General features: G+C 45.5%; 1 protein-coding gene across 2 annotated transcripts; it reads left to right on the top strand.

Moving 5' to 3' along the window:
* The first annotated feature begins 772 nt into the window (after positions 1 to 772).
* On the top strand, positions 773 to 12228 carry LOC142786892 (uncharacterized). 2 transcript variants are annotated; one of them, XM_075884588.1, is made up of 5 exons: positions 773 to 1148; positions 6135 to 6197; positions 8349 to 8575; positions 11623 to 11782; positions 11880 to 12228. In XM_075884588.1, exons 2-5 carry the CDS (start codon positions 6194 to 6196, stop codon positions 12140 to 12142), a joined length of 654 nt encoding a protein of 217 aa, XP_075740703.1. In that variant the 5' UTR covers positions 773 to 1148; positions 6135 to 6193; the 3' UTR covers positions 12143 to 12228. The 2 variants fall into 2 exon arrangements, with proteins under 2 accessions (XP_075740703.1, XP_075740704.1); XM_075884589.1 differs by having other exon boundaries at positions 774 to 1148; positions 8349 to 8437.
* Positions 12229 to 15206: the final 2978 nt, after the last annotated feature.

Raw genomic sequence — 15206 nt, forward strand, 5'->3', positions numbered from 1 at the left:
CAGTATAAAACAAACACAATTGCGAACAATAAAATGCGACGCTGTGTAAAGAGGCGGACCCAGGTTACGAGGAGAATTATCAGTATGGCATACACACCACGTGTCAAGCTTTTGCAACATCTAAAGAGACTAAATATGGAAAGTTGCCTTTTTAAGTTAACATGACAGTACCAAATGGAGAAGCCACACGAGAGAACAATTCATCGTGGGCTAAAGAATGTGTTTTAAATATTATACACAGCTTTGCAAGACAATATCGACGAGTTTTACTCGTCTAGGTGTGGGAGGTGTAGGCCTGATAAAATGCGATGTTGCTTCAGAGCCTTTCTTTCGTAATATTGCAATTTTATTCAACTCTTTCAAACGCGGCCCCGTAAATTTCTACTGGGTGCTCGAACACGGCAAGCAGGTCGCGGGGCAAAATCTTTGTAACATTTTATTACCGAAACAGCGATACTAGCAATGCTTGAGCTGCACTTGCTGTTTTCTAAATTGTAATCTCCTCAATCTCATCATTGTGATCAGGAAACAGAGAGGAAAAGTACAGCAGTAGTACGTAGAGAAATATTTAATTTCAAGCCCTTTAGCAATATCATCTAAACAAATTGCCAGTTCACTGTTGAACTCTCGATGGAAACAAACAGCTGATCAGGGACGCAAGCTTGGCTTGGCACTGGCTTGGCCGTCCATACAGAGCTAAAAGCCGCTGCATTGCGGATCGTATTGAGACAAAATATTTTATACATTTATGTTTTCTTTGTTTCATTTCTCTAATTGCTCTTGTTATGGCGTGGACCGCGCTTCGTGATCTCATGTACCGGCGCACTGTTTTTAAGTTTAGTATGGCGCACGATAATACATGATTGCGTGCTTTAATTTAAAAAGGTTCGCGAGTATGGCAGCAACACTGCAATGTCGGGAAGAGGCACGGGGAAGAGGATAGTAGTAGAACCAGTAGCAGCTGCATGCCCGGGTGGAGCGACTGATGCCCAGATGGAGGAATGTCAACCCGATGCCTTTTGTGTTGGCCGTTCTGGCAGTTCCGCCGACTTTATAGAAAGAGACGGCCCCGTCGCTTGTCCTCATCTCTTTTCCTTCGGGCATCAGCGACAACATTGACGGACGACGTGTTCGACTTCACCGTGCACGTGAGTATAGGTTGGTTTTTCATTCGAGTGAATTCTTGTTCAGATTTGCAACTTGTCGACTTCATCCTGATCACCTGTCACCGGCAATAAGTCACATACGTGTGATATTTACGTGAAATAAATGATAATGCACATTTTCTGCTCCATTTGCGTGACTTAGCTACACCAGGACATGAGGTAAAGCCTTTGTCGCCTAGCCACTAGCAGGCAAGATCGATCACTCGCATCCTTCAGTTCACGAATCAACGCGCCTGCCTTAAAATTAGTAAGCTGCTCGCAAAGAAATCTTACCGAGGCAATTTTGTTTTCTGTGAACAATGCACCGTAGATTTGTCTTAAATAACAAAAAAAAAAAAACTTGAAAAATGAATGTCGCGACCTTTTAGAAAACGCCGTGTCTAAGAGCTAGACACGGCATTCTGTAAAAGGCCCATTAAATTCAGTATGTTTTCGTAGTTTCTGCTTGAAATTATTATTGTCTATGAATTTCATGGCCCAATCTTTTGCTTTGGCTGAAAATCTCGGCGGCAAAATTTTGTTCAGTGTCCCTTTAAGGGCAGGTGTAGATGCCATCATTTCAGTCGCAAATCGTTTTGCTAGTCGGTCGGCTGGTTAACAATAAGGGTACTAACTAGAGTTCCAGATTTCATCAGCAACACATCGTCATGGCTTCATCAGATGCTGCATAATATACATTCTATCCTCGTTTTTAAATAGGTGTACCGTATGGTCCACTGTTACAGGAAACAAGCGAGCTCATGGACAGTGAGCCATGTGGTGCTAACTGGCAGCGAGGCTTGTGAATGGGACGCATGCGCATAGAATCGGGGTGCGCCCAGTTTTGTCTGCCATTTCTCCGCATGTACGCATGACAGCATTGGAAAGCGCATCCGTATTTTAGCTGTGCAATTTATCTAGCCCAGTGCCTCCTGCTTCAGGGATTTCCTGTGAGCACAAAAAATGCATGATTTTAATCGTTGCTGCAGTGTTTTGCAAGTTGTCACCGTAAAGCACATCATATTTTTCGCATAATGCTCGCTGCAACTAGCAAGTTTCGATGACTCAAAATGCTGTTCAGGTCTGATGTAGCAAACATTTTAAGCTCGTCCTCATGACCATGAAATATTGGTTTATTCAATAATAGAAGGCAGAGTTGGTATCAGTTGATTTACAGTGTGAAAATGAAAAGTGCGAAGGACCGTGCCTCGCAAGTAAGCCCCGAGAGCATGAGCAGAGAAGTAGCAGATGAGGATGCTCATGCGCTGCATTTCCAAATCTCACCAGCACTAATGCTTGACGGACTGCTGGCCACGCACTAGCGTGATCTTTCTGAAACAGGACTTTGGCCCTGTAAGCAAGTTCTTGAAGGGCATAAGTAAAACGTAGAATGGGCCCCCTAAATGCACCCATCCTTGAACCATTGGGCTTATAAATTAGTGCCCTTTTCAAAATACAACTATTCTGAGCTATAAATTGTGACAGAACAGTGCACGAAGTTCAAAAATGGGAAAAAAGTCTTTAAATGTCCCCTTTATACATAGTGTTCTTGTGATGTCACTTCTGCCGTTGTCGCCCTCTCCCGCCATGCCCGGGTAACTCCCTGGGTACCTACGGCAGTTCACGTGCTGCAGTGCGGTTTGTTGGGGGCTCGTCATCTGTTGCTGTGAACGATGTGGAAGCATTGTGGTTTTTTGTTGTCTTACTTTAACGAGCTCATTGGATGAGGAAGGCCTTGCTCGTTCACTCGATACAAGACCAGATAATCAAGATGTGCGACACATATACCAGCCACGGCGTACACCGGCTGCCCGCATATACCAGCCACGGCGTACACCGGCTGCCCGCCACAACCTATGAGGGCCTATTATCTTGCTTTCACTACAAATTGCCTGGCCCAAAAACAAGTGAAAGCTCAAAATCTCTCGAGCCGCAATTCTAAGAGTGGATGTGCGAAGCGCAGCTGCTCCTATCGAAAACTAGTCGTGCAGAGCTAGGCAAGTTTACAAGAGATATAATATTATGAATATATTGTCACGGCCTACGCCACCAAAGTAGCAATGCCCCCCCCCCCCCCCCAAGTGTTTTAAACAGTGCTGATGTTGAGCTTGAGCCTCTTTGATTGCAATTTGTGGAAATAGTCGAGGAAAATATTATACAAGGCAGATAGCGACTTTGCGTGGTGTGTGCCGCAGTAATGCCAGTCATCACTTTATTTTTCGTGTATGCTTTAACACACTTTTCACTTTGTATTTTGCTTTTGTTGTACGCTAATGTACAGTGGAGTCACTGAACATGATAGAGACCGTGTATAGAAATAATTGACTAATAAAAAAAAATCCTGACGCCCAACTTGAACCGATCGGCTATACTTCAAAGTGAACTAATATTGTTTCCCATTCTTTATAGTTTGTTTCAATGCAATACCAAATCTCCGCGATCACCATCACGATTTTAACCGCCTTCCTCGCCATCATGATTTTAACTGCGGACAAGTTTCTATGTACAGTATCTTGGTAAGCTATATCTGTTTGCAGGTAAATACTTGGCTATGGCACTTACCCGTAATGAAGTTGCACCTGAAGATGCAAATATTGCAAAGTTTCTTCAAGTAGCTTTTGTTAATCTGCACCAGCCAAATACGCTGGTACTTTTAGGAAAATCGGAATGTGCGTTCTCAATTTTAGGTTATAACTTTCAGCGAAGAAACACCCTAAGCTCTGCTCCCTCTGCGTGGACTACTAAATCAACTTGCCTCACTAGCAGCTCATAATTTCTCAAACTTGCATCGTGAGGCAAAACTAAACGGGTGCAAGCACGAGGAGACAACATGGCAGTTGTAGGCGATAGATTCGGTTGGTGCCCAGGCATGTTGGTGGCGCATTTCGTAAGTGACGAAAAGGCGCTGCGAGATGCATGTGCACACTTTGTATAGTTGCTGTATTGAACAGCAAACGTTTTTTCTTATCTGAGCAGTTTTACCAAAGGAAGCTTCATCATATGGCGTGATAAATGAAGCGAATCCACAGGTTGAACCACATCATAGCCTCGCTGTGCTTTTGTACTTTTTTTAGCTCGCAAAATTTATTGACGGATAAGGCAGCACTTGTTTCTTTACCATATGATCATCTCCGGTGTGCTGCTGCCTTAATATTTCAAATTCTAAGCATTTACACCATTGTATGCTAACTTTTCCTTCAAAGTGAGACAAGCCACATGTGTATCGTAGATCAAGAAGCATGCCAGTTTTACGTAATTGCAAGGTAAACATCAGAAATGAACAGTTGATCAAAAATACCAGTTTAATGGTGCATCTACATAGCAGAGCACCTGTGGCACCTCGGGAACAAGATAATGCCACACATGTTACAAGAGATAATTAAAAAAGACAGGGGACGTTCCGTGAACAAATAGAAACAAAAATAAAATGGCACGTGGCAGCGAACGAAGGCGGCAAGGGGGGGGGGGGGGAGCCCGTGGGACTTCAGCGGATGAACGTAAGGTGTGTGTTTAATATGTGGAAGAAAAAAAAAATTCAAAATTTTGGCGACTGAAATGAGGGTGACTTAGTGAGTGGGCTCATGACGAGAGTAAACACGGTTATTATTTTTTTTTCAAATCTCTTTTGAAAGCCACAAAAAATCTGTATGTGGTGCAGCCTAACAGAAGGTCCGTGAAGGCAAATTATGCATTCGTCGTTGTACAAAGGCTATTTTTTTTTTTTTTTCATGCGCACCATCCCCGCCGCGGTGGTCTAGTGGCTAAGGTACTCGGCTGCTGACCCGCAGGGCGCTGGTTCGAATCCCGGCTGCGGCGGCTGCATTTCCGATGGAGGCGGGAACGTTGTAGGCCCGTGTGCTCAGATTTAGGTGCGCGTTAAAGAACCCCAGGTGGTCTAAATTTCCGGAGCCCTCCACTACGGTGTCTATCATAATCATATAGTGGTTTTGGGACGTTAAACCCCACATATCAATCAATCAATCATGTGCACCATAAATAATGCTCAAAATTTAATTGCATATGTTGTTTTCATCCTCGCTGTATTCCGTGCTGTTTATGATGTAAAAAAAAAAGTAGCACGCTGAAGTGGTGCTGCTTTTGGGCAACAGTTGAAAATGGCGGGGTGCATTAATGCGGAATACTGCCGCTTACACTCAAATCACTCTTGTGGTCACCTCCCACTGTTTGCACCGTGTGTTGTGTATACACAGCTGCATATTTCCTAGCTAGAAAAATTTGATTTTAGGTGTTTCACGCCATTTTCCATGTAACTATTCCACAATTGCACACACTGATCAGCAGGCTTTCAATTGCGCTGAAGGACACAGGTGCCATAAAATTCATAGTCGATTCTTTCAAGAAACCGTATGTAAAGGCTGAAGCTTCATGCGTACATACACACATACATACCATATTGTTTTTTGTACTTTATGAAAGCTGCGAAAGTCTCATGTGCCTCCAAGCGTAACCTGTCTTATTTATTCTCCATCACCACAAAAGTTTTGTGAGTTTCAAATAAAAGTACTTTGCGCATGGCCACTTTTGGGTAATTTTTTGTGTAGGTGTTATTTGAGCTGCCTACAGTGTTTACTTTATAAGCCTGTATGTATATGTTGCATTATAAGGATGCAGAATGTGTGTAGCTGTACAATATAGATGAAGTGTAAAAATTAAGTGTGTCTATTGTAGTGTTCTTGCAACCAATCTTACCCCCGTATTCTAGAACGTCCCTCCACTCAACGCTTCACCTTCACTTGACATGGCTGATGGGAGCGCCGTCTCTAAGCAGAGAAAATTGCTGCATGTCAGCAATAATCTGCTGTGATTCTCGAGTAGCGCAGCGTCGCTTTCAAACGAGCAGCGGCACAGTGCTCAACTCTGTCAAGTGAAGGGTGAAAGTCGAGTCAGGGAGCGTTTATGAATATGGGGGTTAGTTTTGTTGTCTTGTTAACCTGCCATTAACACTGGATTGATGCTACTTTGCTCTAGCTGTACAATGCTCTCCAAGGCTCAAGGAGGCACCGCACGGGGAAGGCTCGGAGCAAACCATGCGTGAGTTTGCTTTCATTGTTACACTATGCACGTATTAAGTGATAGACTTTAATGTATGCTATTTGTATTGTGCAAGTTTTTGGGGACATACAACTTCCAACACTTATATGTTCTGACGAAAATCACGCAAGAATGAGAGAAGCTTGTGCAAAAATTATGCAAGAGTGTAAGAAGCTTTTGCAGAAGTCTGTGAAATGAAGTTTTGAAATTTTGTGGCAATGTGTCATTGTACAGTGGTCAACAGTCTTGCTCAGCATGCTTGACTGCAGGGCTCCCGGCTGCACAGGCGCATCTACGGAGTGCCTGATGCATGATGGGCCAAATGTCAGCCTGCACACTGGTGCCTCTTATCCGCGTTTGTCTGTTACATCAGTGTCTCTTGTAAAGGGGATCAACTGTGCTACCTTTTTTTTTTTTTTTTTCGAATGTAATGAGTTCTTTTTCCAGATTATTGTTGTTTTAAGGTAGAGCCTCACATTTCTATCAAATACTGAAGATTCTATTTTTCCTTCTAGATGCTATGAAGTCACTCCTTGTGTTACAATAGAGTGAATACTGTTATGAGAAAAGCTACTTGATGGAGTTAACTCACTCCATATTGACTTAACACACAGAATTGGTGAAAACTACACTCCATTCCAGCTGCATTAGGAATAATATTCATTTGCATACTTGTTTCTTTTGTTTGTTTGTTGGCTGGAGGTTTGGAGTATAGGGTGGCCAGAGGGCACTGTGTAGTCTTTCTTCATCTTCCCAATTTTGTGAACATCAATTGATAGCCGTATGGGAAGCAGCCAGCATGCTGAAACGGCGGTGCAAGCATGCAAGATGTTCACCATAGCATGCAGTCAGTTGCTGTGAGCAACCTACTGCATACAATTAACTGCGAGTGGTGCTGCACTATGTGTGCCTCCTGGAAAGCTGCAATGGTAAAGTGCCACAATCGTATAGTAACATGGATAACATCGCAATTTGTTTGTTGAATAATTTTGCAACAGAATCAATGGAGTTTTGGATAAATTTGTGTATCTGCCTGGTTCATCAAAGCTACAGAGTCAAATGCGGTATATACTCGCGTATTATGTGTACTTGTTTTGTCAATCCGGTCATGTGCGAAGCTAGTATGAATCGCTGGCCTAAAAGCTCAACTGGGAATATATGTTGCAGGCGCTGTCACAGCTGTCTCAAAGCGGATGGTCATTTGTTTGCTAAGCCTGTTCAAATGCCCCCATTTTCTTGAAGTTCTTCCAAACAGTGCTCACAAAAACCAGTTCCCATGACAGGGTTATACCAGAGAACATAAGTACTCTCCAATAATTGTCGGGAACCCAACGTAAAGTAAGATGCAGACAAGGAAGCGCGATGCCAACACAGTGCTGTGTGTGTCGCCCTTCATGTGTGTGTGTGTCCATTCCTTGTCCCAGTCTTCTATTGCGTTGTGTTCCCTCCGATATCTAACCAACACGCCCAAGCTTCTATGCTAAGTCTTATTCAACGCACTCTTCTGCTGGCTCCCATACCGAATATTGCATGTCGAAGAACTCCACGCTGATGTGCTTAGCGGTAGCACGGTTTCAGTTTTCTTCGGTAAGCTTTATAACAGCAATCTGCCTCGTATATAATTATTGTAGCCTATCACAAGGAACGGTAAAAACGCAATGGCCAGATGGCGAAACCGAAAAAAAAAAAAAAGAGTGTGAACACCTGCCTCATCTAGTTGATGTGACAGGTCCTTGCACGCGTTCAACATCTGTGCTGTGTCTCGGGAATACATTCTTGCCGTGGAAGAGGTGGGAAGATAGGAGGCAAACCTTTAGGCATTTCGGACTACACATAAACAGGTTTCGGTTTTCAAGTTCGATATTCTAGGGAAAGCATAAAAGTTCATGGAAGAAGGGACCTTGCACTCAGTCCATTTTGTGTAAGACTGCACTCGCCTGCTCGACAAGAGATGTGCCTGACCAGAGCATCATGAAGTCAAATGTGTCTGTGTGTGTGCTGGCAAGGTGGCTCGGGCTGGTTGGGGAGGGCAAAGTATGCGAGCAAAAAGTTTCTTGTAGTAAAGCAGGCTGGCTAATTATACTGGTGAGCAAATTATGTGAGGATGCAAATTGTGCGAGTAAATATGGTATGTACTCTTGTATGTTTCAGCTCTATCGCTACGGATCCTGCGGAGCCAACTTGGCATCCGGCAGCAACAAAGAGAGGTTCTGCAGGAAATGCGACAGCTGAAGCACGAGGTACGGCTCTTGTCCGTGCCTCAGCACGCCCAGCCAGCACAGCGCCCCTCTGACCTTCCCCGGCTGCCTGCTGGTACAATTGGAGAAGTGGAGGCAGCAGAGGCAGCTGTGCAGAGTAAAGCTGTGGCTGTGGCTTTGGTGTATATTTCTTGATTTTTAATATGCCTATGTAACATGCAGAAATTTAGTACTGCTTTAAGGTACTGTGTTTCGGGAAACAAACTAGTCAGGTTATCTCATGAGCCACTGTACTACAGTCGAATATGAATAATTCGTACTCAAAAAGGCCAGAAAATTTGTTCAAATTAAAAGAAGTTCAAAATAATGAGTTACCGTAATTACTTGAATCTAACACGCACCTTTTTTCCGGTTAGGAGAGTTCATAAATCGCATGTGCGTTAGAATCGAGTATGACAAAAAAAAAATGAATATGGTCATTCTATTGCCATCGCCACTTACAAAATGGCCGCCCCCTACGTGCGTCGGCATGGCGCGTCGGTCATCTCTGCCTATGTGTTTCCCATGCGCGGGACTTCATACGTGTGCTGAGGAGTTCGTCATCTTGTAGTACATTAGCATCGACGGCATGGTAGGGCCGACTCCAAAAACTCGACGAGTGCACCACAATGCTGCTTCTAAAAGAAAAGTCGTCGCGTGTGCCGGAACGAACAGAAATCGGGCCGCATCGCGATCATTCGAAGTTCCCGAAACGTGCGTGTAGTACTGGCGGAAACAAAAGCAGAAAATTGTCGACAGCAAAGATTCACGCAAAGGCTTCAGTGGACCACAGCAGGGTCGGTTTCCACAAATTGAAGAGCTGCTCGCGAGTATGTGATTAAGCAGTGAGCGGCACAGCGGCCCGTGACGACAGAACTGCTCCAAGTGCAGGCTATGCAGTTAGCCTTAGAAAAAGGGCTAATGCAGAGCCATTTTAAAGCGAGCAGGTGCTGGCTAACGAACTTTATGAAGAGAAAAGGCTTTTCCCTCCGAAGGCGAACGGCCATATGCCGGAAGTTGCCGGAGGAGTACGAAGAAAAGCTTCAGAGTCTTCAGAGGTTCCTCCTAAACTTGTGGCACAACAACGGCTACCTGCTTTGGCAAATCGGGAATGCCGATCACACGCCTCTTTACTTCGACATGCCTGGCACCACAACGGTCTAGGAGAAGGGGGCGAAGCAAGTTTGTGTACTGACATCGGGCCACGGTAAAACTAGAGTGACAGCAATGCTCTGTTGCACGTCAGATAGGCATAAGCTTCCCCCGTACTTTATATTTAAACGGAAGACGCTCTCAAAAAGAGTCGTTTTCGCGAGTGGTGTGATCAAGCGGGCCAACGAGAAAAAAGGGTGCGCGTTGCAACCGATCGATGCCTTAGTGGTTTTTTTTTTTTTTTTTTTTTTTTTTTTTTGTCGTGGAAATCGGGCGCGCGTTACAATCGAGGGCGCGGTAGAATAGAGTAAATACGGTAAACGAGCGGAGGGCTCACCATGCAGTGATGCATGGGCATGGAGAAGTTTTATTCACAAATTACAGGACATCCGTCATTAATTAAAGTAGTCAATAGATGTCTGTACACGTTGGCCTTGCAACGAGTCAACAAGTTTTGCGTGCAGTTTGCAAAGTATTTGTACTTCGGCTTCAGTATTCTCCTGGCAAAAGAAGTTGCGCGCGGCAATGTCCAGTGCTGACACTCTTCGAAGACAACTGTGTTTCCACTGTTACCATCTGCGCTGCAGCCGGAGCGTGGCCAGCACATGATGAGAATGGAGGAGCGTCTCCACCTGGAGAAAAGCAGATCGGCATTCGAGAGAGAAACACTCCGCGGCAGCTTTTTTTTTTCTCTCTTCATGCGCGGTGTTGAAAGGAGAACAGTCTCTACATAGCAGGGACGGAAAACAGGGAAGCGTGACACCGGCGCGTTGCAGATTGGCATGAGAGAGCCAACTCTCTGCGACAGCTTTTTCTCCCCTCTTTCTCTTCATGCGCAGTGTTAAGTGGAGAAGGGTCTCTACGTGGCAGGGACGGAAAAAGCCGAAGCGTGGCACAGGAATGTCGCAGATTGGCATTTGGCAAACATTCCACCGCAGTCTTTTCTTTCCTTTTCTTCATTTTCTTCTTCAAGCACAGCGATGAGGTGTCTGAAGTGCCACCGCAGGATTGGGCGGGGTGCTGAGAGCATTTTCGGAGCGCGGTATAGCTTTGATAGGACCACAGCGTCAGTTGAATTAAGTGTGTTGGAATTAATGAGATTCGACTGTATTTACTATAGTCTGTGAAGTCCGAGTGAACTGTCCTAAGCTAGCAGACGATGTAGGCGGCATCGTGTGTTTGATGGGCAGTGACTAGCAATAGCCTGCTTAAAACAGACATTCAGTAATTTTGTTCATTTATCACCCTATTTCGTGTCCGCTGCGGCTCTCTCTACTTTGAGCTACAGTTCACCCTGCCTTGTGTTAGCCGATTTCTTACTTTTTTAAAAATCTAACATGCACCCAATTTCGCAGTGTGAAGAAAAATGCACCTTTGTTTATTGTGATGAGATTTCTATAGCGACATGCCTCTTTGTTGGCTATCACAGAAAAATATAAACAGCAAATGGTGCGACCATCTAGTGCGACCTTTATTTTTCTATCAGTTTCATCTATGACCAAGATTTGGTCGCTCTAAGGTTGCCTCTTAGTACGCCTTGATCATGTTCATTTATCTTGTTGTGCTCTGCTTACAATGCATTGATTAAAAACATGTCCAAGCTTCTTTTTGAATTCCACATATTTTATCGTTTTTCACGTGTAGAAACTACTCCTGGTCAACATTCAGGCAAAGACATTGTAACCTCGAAGAAACGTGTATTGGAATTTGAGCACTGTACAAAGTAATTATACTATTTCATAGCTAGAATCAATATTTATTATGGGTTATAACAGTGTTGTATTTCATTTCATAACAGCGAAACTGCATTTAGAGAAGGACTCTGAAAGGTTCTCACACTGAGTGTGAGAGGGCTGATGTGGAAACCATTTTAGGTCAAGTGAGTTGAAGTTAGCGTAAAAAAACAATGAAATGTTATGATGCCCAAAAATTCAAGTTGTTGTTTTCAGTGTCCTCTTCTTGCAGATTTTTATCATGAAAACATTTCGATGTGCTGTTGCGTTTACTCCATCTATGCTTCTTGCATTTTTTTACAGCGCAAGCACCTCCTGCAGATTGGGGGACGTGGCCTCCGAGAAATTGGTGTGAATGCCATGAAGGCTGTATTGGCACATGACGTGCAAGTGCTGTACAGCCTTCATGGCAGAAAAGGGAAAAGGGCCTTTGTGAACCTGAGGCTCTGTAGATTAGTGACAGGTTAGACTTGTTCATTGTTTTATGTGTGTGTACCCTTGTGTATTCTGTGTACTGCAGTGCTTCATGTGTACTATGGTATTTCTGTTCTTGTATGCAGATGTCATCTGCCAAAAAGCAGGGTGGGACCAGGCGGAGGCCCTCAACTTTATTAAGAGGTGGCTGCCAGGGTCTGGTGATCGCTGTGGGGGCAGGAAGCAGCGCTTCAGAGAAACATTTGTTGTGGAGCAGCCCGATGATCCCCACTCTCAGAGTGCAGATTATCGGCTGCTCGCGGCAGCTGGCTTCCTGCCCAGCCACAGCAGCCAGGGCCTTGACAGCACCACTGTCACTGTGTCCCCAACGCAACCTGACCTGCAGTAGAGCGGGCCTTTTTTAGTTGTGTATATATATTTTTCAATGTATACATTTTTTGTTGTACCAAATAAATAAAAAAAACAAAGAATAAATAGTCTGCAGACTGTCGGTGGTGCACTGTTCGGCTAGCTTATGCTGATTCGGAAGCACCATCACCATGTTTTAGTTACAAAAAAATGCTCTAAACTATGAATATTCTCGATTACCATGTGGGGGACATATGTGGGGATTGCAAGTGGGGGACATACGCTTTCAGCATTTACTTCCTAACGACTTTTTTCGATCTGCTGTACCGAATACCAGTACCAAATAAAGCACTCGCTATTGCAAAAGATAAATTGGTAAAAAAATAAACTACACTTCTAGTGTTAGCAAAGGGAATGAGGTATAAAAGATGAAATAGATCGAGTAACTGCTTTCAGTTCTCGGCATTCAATTTTCTGTTGCCCCAAGTATACAGGGCTGCAAAGCTACAAGAGCGGGTCATCGAGGCATATTGTTTAAATCTTTTGGTAAGAAAAATTCCCTACTAATAATGGTTACATAATGGCAAGCCAATCAGTAGCCAATATTCGTCGTGCAGGAAACATCGGTGTAATAACGGCATTCGATTGGCTGCAATGTGGCCCTGGATTGGTCCAATGTCGGTCGTACATCCGTAGCCAATATTCGTCGTGCAGCAAACATCGGCGTAAAAATGGCATGTGATTGGCTGAAATATGGCCCGATGTTGGCCGAACATTGGCAGCTTTGTCGGCAATACGATGGGCCTTCGTCGGCCCCATGTTGGTTGCATACTGGCTAAAACATCGGCAAAACGACGGCCCATCATTGGCTTGAACGTCGGCCCGACATTGGAAGAAGTTGCACTTCCGACGTCGGCCCGACGTCGGTGCCGATGTTAGCCGATGTTGGTCCAAGATTGGTCCAACGGCGGCGTGCTGCCTGGGAAGGTTGGAGGTTCGAGCCCTCCCGGCAGTGGTGTGTTGCTTTTTTCTTTGCGCTGATAGCTTCGATGATATGTTCTGTATGTGGTGAGAGTGGAGCACGACTGTCTCCGTGGCGCAATTGGCTAGCGCGGTCGGCTGTTAACCGAAAGGTTGGAGGTTCCAGCCCACCCGGTGTTGGTGCGGCGCTTTTTTTCTATGGCCTGATAGCTTTGAAGATATGTTCTAATGGTGGTGAGAGTGGAACAGGACTGTCTCCGTGGCGCAATTGGCTACCGCGATCGGCTGTTAATTGAAAGGTTGGAGTTTCCAGCCCACCCGGTGGTGGTGCGGCGCTTTTTTTTGGGCTGATAGCTTTGAAGATATGTTCTTATGGTGGTGAGAGTGGAGCAGGACTGTCTCCGTTGCGCAATTGGCTAGCGCGATCGGCTGTTAACCGAAAGGTTGGAGTTTCGAGCCCTCCCGGGAGTGGTGTGTTGCTTTTTTCTTTGCGCTGATAGCTTTGAAGATATGTTCTGATGGATGGGAGAGTGGAGCACGACTGTCTCCGGGGCGCAATTAGCTTGCGCGATCGGCTGTTAACCGAAAGGTTGGAGGTTCGAGCCCACCCGGTGGTCGTGCGGCGCTTTTTTTTCTTTGGGCTGATAGCTTTGAAGATATGTTCTGATGGTGGTGAGAGTGGAGCACGACTGTCTCCGTGGCGCAATTGGCTAGCGCGATCGGCTGTTAACTGAAAGGTTGGAGGTTCGAGCCCTCCGGGAGTGGTGTGTTGCTTTTTTTTCTTTGGGCTGATAGCTTTGAAGATATGTTCTGATGGTGGTGAGAGTGGAGCAGGACTGTCTCCCGGGCGCAATTGGCTTGCGCGATCGGCTGTTAACCGAAAGTTTTGAGGTTCGAGCCCACCCGGTGGTAGCGCGGCGCTTTTTTTTTCTTTGGGCTGATATCATTCAAGATATGTTCTGATGGTGGTGAGAGTGGAGCACGACTGTCTCCGTGGCGAAATTGGCTAGCGCGATCGGCTGTTAACCGAAAGATTAGAGGTTCGAGCCCTCCCGAGAGTGGTGTGTTGCTTTTTTCTTTGTGCTGATAGCTTTGAAGATATGTTCTATTGGTGGTGAGAGTGGAGCACGACTGCCTCCGTGGCGAAATTGGCTAGCGCGATCGGCTGTTAACTGAAAGGTTGGAGGTTCGAGCCCTCCCAAGAGTGGTGTGTTGCTTTTTTCTTTGTGCTGATAGCTTTGAAGATATGTTCTGTTGGTGGTGAGAGTGGAGCACGACTGTCTCTGTGGCGCCATTGGCTAGCGCGATCGCCTGTTAACCGAAAGGTTGGAGTTTCGAGCCCTCCCGGGAGTGGTGTGTTGCTTTTTTTTCTTTCGGCTGATAGCTTTGAAGATATGTTCTGATGGTGGTGAGAGTGGAGCCGGACTGTCTCCGTGGCGCAATTGGCTAGCGCGATCGGCTGTTAACCGAAAGGTTGAAGGTTCGAGCCCTCCCGGGAGTGGTGTGTTGCTTTTTTTTCTTTGGGCTGATAGCTTTGAAGATATGTTCTGATGGTGGTAAGAGTGGAGCTGGACTGTCTCCGTGGCGCAATTGGGTAGCGCGTTCGGTCGTTAACCGAAAGGTTGGAGGTTCGAGCCCACTCCGAGGTGGTGCGGCGCTTTTTTTCTATGGGCTGAGAGCTTTGAAGATATGTTATAATGGTGGTGAGAGTGGAGCAGGACTGTCTCCGTGGCGAAATCGGCTAGCGCGATCGGCTGGTAACCGAAAGGTTGGAGGTTCGAGCCCTCCCGAGAGTGGTGTGTTGCTTTTTTCTTAGCGCTGATAGATTTGAAGATATGTTCTGTTGGTAGTGAGACTAGAGTACGACTGTCTCCGTGGCGCAATTGGCTAGCGCGATCGGCTGTTAATAGAAAGGTTGGAGTTTCGAGCCCACCCGAGGACGGTGTGTCGCTTTTTCTTTTCTTTGCGTTGATGGCTTTGAAGATATGTTCTGATGGTGGTGAGAGTGGAGCACGACTGTCTTCGTGGCGCAATTGACTAGCGCGATCGCCTGTTAACCGAAAGGTTGCAGGTTTGAGCCCACCCAGTGGTGGTGCGGCGCTTTTTTTTCTTTGGGCTGATAA

The sequence above is a fragment of the Rhipicephalus microplus genome, unplaced genomic scaffold (assembly GCF_043290135.1).
Source record: "Rhipicephalus microplus isolate Deutch F79 unplaced genomic scaffold, USDA_Rmic scaffold_38, whole genome shotgun sequence".
Lineage (NCBI taxonomy): Eukaryota > Metazoa > Arthropoda > Arachnida > Ixodida > Ixodidae > Rhipicephalus > Rhipicephalus microplus.